The sequence below is a fragment of the Channa argus genome, chromosome 18, assembly GCF_033026475.1.
Source record: "Channa argus isolate prfri chromosome 18, Channa argus male v1.0, whole genome shotgun sequence".
NCBI lineage: Eukaryota > Metazoa > Chordata > Actinopteri > Anabantiformes > Channidae > Channa > Channa argus.
In genome coordinates this window covers 18025285-18032855 of record NC_090214.1, presented here as the reverse complement: position 1 = coordinate 18032855, position 7571 = coordinate 18025285, and the positions used below count along the sequence as shown (strand labels likewise).

Genomic DNA, 7571 nt, shown 5'->3' with positions numbered 1-7571 from the left:
AATGCTCACCATCCTCGTGTTTAGCATATTAGCATGCTAACATTTGCTGCTGAGCTCATGGCTGACAGACGTCCTGTTTTATCAGATATATGTTCATAAATTAATGGCATTTTTCACCTGATGATGCCCTTAGATACAAAGTTCACCAATGTTATTAATGGGAATTAAATATGTGTTTCTTTTTACTTGACTATTTTTTTTTATTTTATAACAAAGTTTCCCCAACATCATTAAACTTAGTTAAACCTTTACTAAACCATCACTAGAAAATACTCTAGAGCGGCTGTAAATATACACCAGAGAGTTAAAACATGCTATCCTTTTATAGTACACTTCGGTGTCTCAATAAATGTATTTAGGCTAATCTGCTTGCATAATAAACTAACAAAAAAAATTTAAATTGAAATTTCCCTGGTAATACCAGGGAGGTGGAGAAAAACAGCAGGAAGTCAGTGCCTGTGCATCTGCAGGCCTTTTAGGTCTCAATCTGGCTGATGATTGCTCCCTTCCTGATTACCAGGGCGGACAACGAAAACAGAGTCAATAATTGAATCAGAGAAATTTATCCTTGAGCATCGAAGATGGTTGGTTTGATAACTGGGGTCTTAACTGGCAGGACAGGAAGCAGCCTTTCCGCATTCCAAGATGGGAAGAACTTTTTGTTCTTTTTACTTTGGCGTGCCTTACAGGGGAGCCTCCTGCAGGCAGCCATACATGAACTGTGTCAAACTGCTGCTTTACTGCACTGTTCAGTAGGATTTATTTCATTAACCCTGAAGAGCAATTATGAAGAGAACAGTTCCCTACAACTCCAGATGGGCAGAGAGAAGATCCACTGTGGTTTATGGTATGTTCATTCTGGTTCTGTTAACCTCTGTTAACATTTGTGTACAAATATTATTTTAATAGGTTACATTTTTGCAACTCCTGTATGAACACTGCCACCATCAAGGTAATAACAGGCCCCATGGCCTTCTTTCTACATGTATGGAGAGATATGTGAAATTTTCAAATTTTTGTGATTTTTTTTTTTTGAGATGTGAGCCAACCTGGGTTTATTTGTTTTCCATTGTATGTTGGCAGTTGTGAGGACAAGATCACCTTTACACTGTTCTCTATTGTCAGCGGTAACCTGACTTGTCATACCACACGTTTCACTAATAAGCGATGGTTTGTTTCTAGTAACTGTCCTAACAGGCCATGTGATCTATGAGTGTGAGCCAGTGTGCGCAACACTGTAGAAGATTTTCCAATTTTGGAATTGGTGTCTTAAACAAGATCAAGGGAATTCAATGTTTTACTGTGTGACATGAAATTTATCAGAGTTTTATGTATTTTTAAAGATACAGTTGCTAACAAGTAGATGAATGAGTCTACAAATCCTGTTGGGAACATTAACTGTCATCTGAACACAGAGACTGTCAGGTCCAGAACAAATGCTTTTGTAGACGAGGTAAATGCGCTAAATGAAATCATAAATTGAATGTTTAGTAGCTATGACATTGGGGGGCCTGTTAAATCAATGGTAGATCATTGGTTTGAGATGCAGAAGGCCGCAGGCTCGAATCCAAGGTGTTACCCCGCCCAGCCACAAAGGGCCACCGCTGGTACTGGTCCAAAGCCAAATAAAATGGGGGGGCCGTGGTAGGAAGGGCATGTGGAAAGACATTTGGAATACGTTTTTCTCTGGTGACCCCTGAAGGGACAAGCCGGGAGCCATTGATCTTTTTGATAGTGGCGGTGACATGGATGTCATGCAACTGTGGTGTAGTTTTTTTTATAGCCTAATAGGTTTTTACTTCATGCAGTTGTGTTTCAGCTTCAAAAAAAAAAAAAAAACATAAAGGATTTTAACTTCTTTTTGTCACTGAGCTTATTTTCCACAGTTTTCCAAATACCAATGGAAAAATCCCACTTAATTTTTGTAAAGGCCACAATGAAGATGCTAACTTCCGGGTTGGCCGGTCAACAGAACGAGGATGGGGAAAAAACATCAAAATAAGAAATGTATGACTTTACACCAACTGTTATGTTTTGCAACACATTTAATATGTATCACACCTTTGCCAAAAAAAAAAAGACAATCTGTTTTTGTTTGTAGCTAATTGCGTTTTGTCTTTGGGAACCTCAGTTCCAGTTAAAACAGTGACTCAGCAGCTCGTCTCGCTAACCAAACAGAGCCGACTACGTCAAATGACGAAAATAAATGTATCCTGAGAATATGTATATGAATGGTAAGAAAGAAAGTTGATTTATGCGACGGAGTGGTTCAGGAAGTTGTATATAGACATTCTGGATCGCTTTGTGAAACCGGGGTATCATTACGTTTCATTGTAGGTTAGCTAGCGTTAGCTGTGCGTTGGACCAATGGGCTTTTTCGGAGCCACTTAGCCAAAACTTACACAAGAATCTTTGTAATTCTTGTACAGCGATCATTTCAACAGTCCAAAAAAATTTTAATAGTTAGTGACTGTTGGCTTTTTAGTCTGTATCAATTCCTTTCCATTACAGCCGTACGCGCGGCCACGTTCGGGTCCTGGAGGATGCTCACTCTAGGGGCGGAGTACGAGGACACCTGTGCTCCGTCACGTGACAAAGCGGCCCGTCGCGAGAAGCGACCGGGGGAGGGGCCGCTAACTGTGGAGGACACAGTCACTGGAGAGCCGGATGAGCTATCATGGACAGCCAGCAAAGACACGCAGAAGTATGACACCGTTTTACGCCTTAACGGAATGAGCAGGGCGGCGAGAAGAGATGGTGTCCGTCACATCATTCGGAAACATGAGACCCTCAACAACATGTCATGGCCCTGCAGGTGAGGCACATGAACATCAGTTAGAAAAACTACAACTACAACAACCACATGGTAGTTGCAGAAAAGCTGATAAAAGAAGGAAATGTGATAAAGTCCACAATGTTATCATAGGTGATAGGTGACCGTGATAGGTCACGTTAGGCCACTTTCTGTCATATTCTATGCCCAGTGTTTGCTGTGTGTAACGCAGTTATTACTCAGTAACTCAGTAATTACTTAGGTCTTGCAATAGGTAACATCAGGTAAGGGTCTTTAGTTTTGTTGAAAAAGTGGGCTGTGGTGGGCTAATGTAATACATTGTACTGACTGGTTTATTATGGTGTCAACCTAATATATACCAGTGATGTAATATATATCAGTGAGGTTGGCTGCATAACAGAAACATCCTAAGGCAGGTATCCACATTGCCCTGTTAATCATTTAGCTCATTTACAATAATAAACTGCAATCATCCTTTTTTCTAACAAATCCTAATAACCCATAGTTTTTTGTTGGAATGTGATTTTAAAAATAATAAAATCGGCAGTATCAGCACAATTTATGAAGAAAGAAAAATTATTCAATGTCTTTTTGTCCAAACATCCCTCAAGCTGCAACATATTAAAGTTATCTTCCTATTGCAGTACATAACTTAATCGCTAGATGGCTCTTCCGTGGCATGGATAACATTTGTAATTGGCTGCAGATGATCATTAAAAATATAAATGGTAAATTAAAGAACAAAGTAATCCAACACTGAAGCAATTCAAAAATGGCCTTTAGATCAGAGTTTGTCAACATGGGGTCTAGTCTAGTTTGCAGTTGTGGAATTAAATCGAACACAGACCAAAAAAAAACCCATTGTCGTTTAAAATATGAAAAGGTAAGCAGCTCTGAAGTCAGAAGGAAACATGGAGAAAAATACCTAGCTATCTGTTATTTGTTGTTTTGCTAAACAGCCCAAATGCAACATTTTTTGAATCTCTGAATATTAACAGATGGTGACTCACAACTAGATTGAGTTATGTAAAGACACTGGCCTCAGACTTTTTTTTTTATTATTATTATTCAGACTCTTAAAAATGTACAGGAAATAGAAACTGCTGAATGCCAACAAATAACAAGCTGTAGACCAAGCAAAAGGTTTTGATGCTGCTTTTTAATTCAATCTCTAAAACAAATTTTAAAAGCATCATCGCCAGTAAACGTCACACACAATGCTGCCAGTGGTATTTGACGTTAATCTAAACAGGCTATTAGATAAATTTATAGAGGTCCTTGGAAACCTGTAAATGCCATAAGCATGGCTCGTTTATTTCTTTCCTATTTCTACTGACTGATACAGCATTGACATAGAACCTTAATACCCCCCAAACACACACACACACACACACACATTATATAACAACATTGCTGACAGCATGAATAACCTAAGTAATAAAATAAATTAAAATTGAGCAACCCTGTGAAATAAATTTTCTTTACCACAGTTTAGCTTCTCAGACTAGAAAACAGAGGAAGTTCCTGGTGATATTAAGCCTTACTTAATATCACCTGTGCCCAAATAGCCCTAAACAGCCCCCTTCTTAGCAGCTTGGCTAACCACTATCTTCCTCCCCTTTTGCAGTCACCACAACCCTTTTTAGAACACGTTTAGTGACTGTTTATAGACTAAATAATATAATAAAAATAATACATAATAAAATAATACACATAATGTTTTTGAAGGCCATTCGAGCAGTTTTCATATTTTACTTAAAGCCAAAAAGCAGAGTTTTTTTAAAGAATAATTACTATAGTACATCCTTCCATTTATAGTAAAACCATTAAAAAAGAACACACCTTATTATAAGCTTTTAAATATGGCTTTGAGCTGATGAGAGTTTTCAGAGGTCCACTTTAAATCCACCCCTCTGAATTAGGAACTATTGCATTTTCCTCAGTGCTAATAACATAATATCAGATATGTTCTTATGTTTTTTTTTTAATGTCAACTTGCAGCTGCAGGTGTGAAGGGTTGTCACTTTAATTATTTTCTATACTGTATAATGTGTTTTAATTAGGCCAAATGAAAAATATATTCATAGGAAAAATAGATTGATTTTGCTGTTACTCTTGTGGGACGCCAAACGAAAGGAAGTGAGTTTAAACAATTTTGTAAAAATCTACAAACAGGAGCACAACAGTGTCGAGACGGGTTTAAAAGAAACAACGCATTTTGAAAGGAAAGTTATCTAATCTGCCAGAATATGATTTTCCCTACAAATACTGGCCAAAAATAGACCGATCCTTGCAGCGTTTTTACAAAGTCTGAATTTGACCACTGTGTTTTCTGCAGTGCAAGATGCTGAGGGCACAAATGAGCTGTTAAAGGCTTCTACCATTCTAAAAACATGTGCTTTGTTGATGCTGGAAGACACGATTGATCAACGCTCATGGGTCGACCCGCAGGGCTTTCCCAACTTCATTCGTTGTATTGTCTCATAAACAGCCAGCAGACGACGAGCGCGTCTGTGCGCTCCACTCACCGATAGGCCCATTTTGGTCACATGTGCTCTTCCTTATTCCACTGAGGACTTGCTATATAGCCTTCAGCCCCCATACAGCGAGCGATCAAAGAGAATCACAGGACAGCTGCTCGTGTTGGATTGGTTTGTTTTATTGCTGTTTTCTGCTGGAAAATGAAAACAGAGGGATTTTGGTGTTTTGTGACTCCCCTGCTCATTTGTGTCTGACATCCTGAACATTTCAACTGGTGTTTGAATGCTGACAGGATGCTGTCAGGATTTTGGACAAGGACAGGGTGATGTGAATTTGTTCAAGCGTGATTGTTCTCCACTCACTACTGCATGAGTGAAGTGGATATTTTTACTGAAGTGATTTTTTTTAACTTTAATGTTTTAAATGTAACTGAAGATGAATGAATGGAAAGGATCAAGAGAACGTTGGTTTCAATGAGGACAGCCTTTTTTTAATTTTCCAAACGCACGCTTTCAATACACTCTATACTAAGCTGTGGTTTGGGAGAAATGTGTTTGTTGTGATGCGTTTCTCCTTCATTCCCACTGACACCAATTTGGATTTTCCCCTTTGGATCTGTGCGTTTCCAGAATGGCTCGCTTCGCAGAAGATCTACCCACACGCTATGGAGGAAGCACAGGCAGCGGAGGGAGAGGTGGACCGGGCGCTGGGAGAGGGGGTGTCCGGGGTGGTGGCGCTCCAGGTGGCCAAAGGATGTACAAGCAATCGATGGCCCAGAGAGCCCGGACAATGGCCATTTACAATCCAAACCCTGTCAAACAAAACTGTTTGACTGTCAACCGCTCCCTCTTCATCTTCCGCGAGGACAATCTCATCCGGAAGTATGCAAAGAGAATAACAGAATGGCCATATCCTTCCTGAGTAGCGCTGCGCAGAGCAGGTGCATCTGGAGCCTTTAACCTGTCTGTCCTTGCTTGGCAACATCACACAGATATTTGTAAAGCAGGGATACGCCACGGCTTCTAGTCATAAATATCAAGCTATTAAGTGTAGCTGCTGTGGTAGATTATACCCTCGCTTTCGATTTAGGTTGTGAAAAGCCACCCGTGCTGGTAAATGACCAATTCTCGCCCCCTGCGGAGTAGCTACGTGGTGTCTTTCTTTATTCCTCTCCGCGCAACGCCGCCTGCACCTGTCGCTCTGCTTCTTATCTCTGTCCAGCATGACACAAAGATGTTTTCGAAATCGGTGCCGGCAGTGAAAAGACTTCACCTCGTTCTATTGTATTACACGTTTCTGTTCCCAGCTCAATATGAAACCTCTGTGTGACAACGTCCACTGATAAGTTTTTTTGTCTAAATCTCGTATGTTAACTGTCGGGCATACAACAAACCCGGCATTGTAGTTAATGACCCAACATAGCTAATGATGAGTGCAACTACAAGTCAATAAAGGCTGTGCTGCTCCACTCCCCACCGTCCCCAGGAAAGTCTGTAAATATTAACAAATAGCACGGGTTATTTGGTAAAAACGTTGCCCCCGGTCCCGGCTATATGTCGAAGTGTCTCTGGGCAAGACACTCAGCCCCCCATGGCCCTTTCCCATCTACAGCTGTGCAGTGCCGGTCCAGGCCAGGTAGACATTGGGGAGGGTTGCGTCAGGAAGGGCATCCGGTGTAAAAGCTGTGCCAAATTAATATGCGGACAATGATCCGCTATGGCGACCCTGAACTCACAGGATAAGCCGAAAAGACAAAAAAAATAAAAAAATAGAATAAAAAAAATGATAAAAACGTTGCAATGGAGCCCTCTCCATGGTGCTGAAGTCGCCTACTCTTCCCGCTCACGCCACGCTTTAAAAAGTCTACCTCAACGAGTCATTGCGATTTTTAAAATCTTTGTATTTTCTCTCTTAAAAGAGGTGAACTATTCTTATTATTGTTTTCCAATATAAATAATTTTACGACGAAAGTACGACAACGGTAAAAATTTGTGCTGGTTAAACTACTATTACCAAAAACAATGCTACCATTTTATATGTGCTCTTAGAGTTGATATGATTCAAACTTCCCACTCAACAGGACCAATATAAAAACAAACACTGTAAACAAAGCAAAAGTCCTCACATTTTATTCTGCCATTCATTGTCATAAAAACATATTGTGGCATAATCAGGGGCATAAGTTTACATCATGGCTTTATAGGATGCCTATTCTCTCATGATTCATAGGCCCTCAAAAGGCCCTGGCCTATGGGCAGTGACCCAGTGAAAATGGATTGAAGAATATGCCATAGAT

At 40.2% G+C, this 7571-nt stretch overlaps 1 protein-coding gene across 7 annotated transcripts in view; it reads left to right on the top strand.

Annotated features, from left to right (window-relative positions):
• Positions 1 to 690: 690 nt before the first annotated feature.
• Positions 691 to 7571, top strand: part of cacna1bb (calcium channel, voltage-dependent, N type, alpha 1B subunit, b) — a 140982-nt gene continuing 134101 nt past the window's right edge. For 6 of the 7 annotated variants that reach the window (XM_067485210.1, XM_067485208.1, XM_067485207.1 and 3 more), the window contains exons 1-3: positions 691 to 847; positions 2512 to 2815; positions 5905 to 6183. In XM_067485210.1, coding sequence (XP_067341311.1) covers positions 787 to 847; positions 2512 to 2815; positions 5905 to 6183 — 644 coding nt within the window. In that variant the 5' untranslated portion in view covers positions 691 to 786. The remainder of the gene's footprint in view (positions 848 to 2511; positions 2816 to 5904; positions 6184 to 7571) is intronic. The other variant, XM_067485211.1, reaches the window with a different exon arrangement.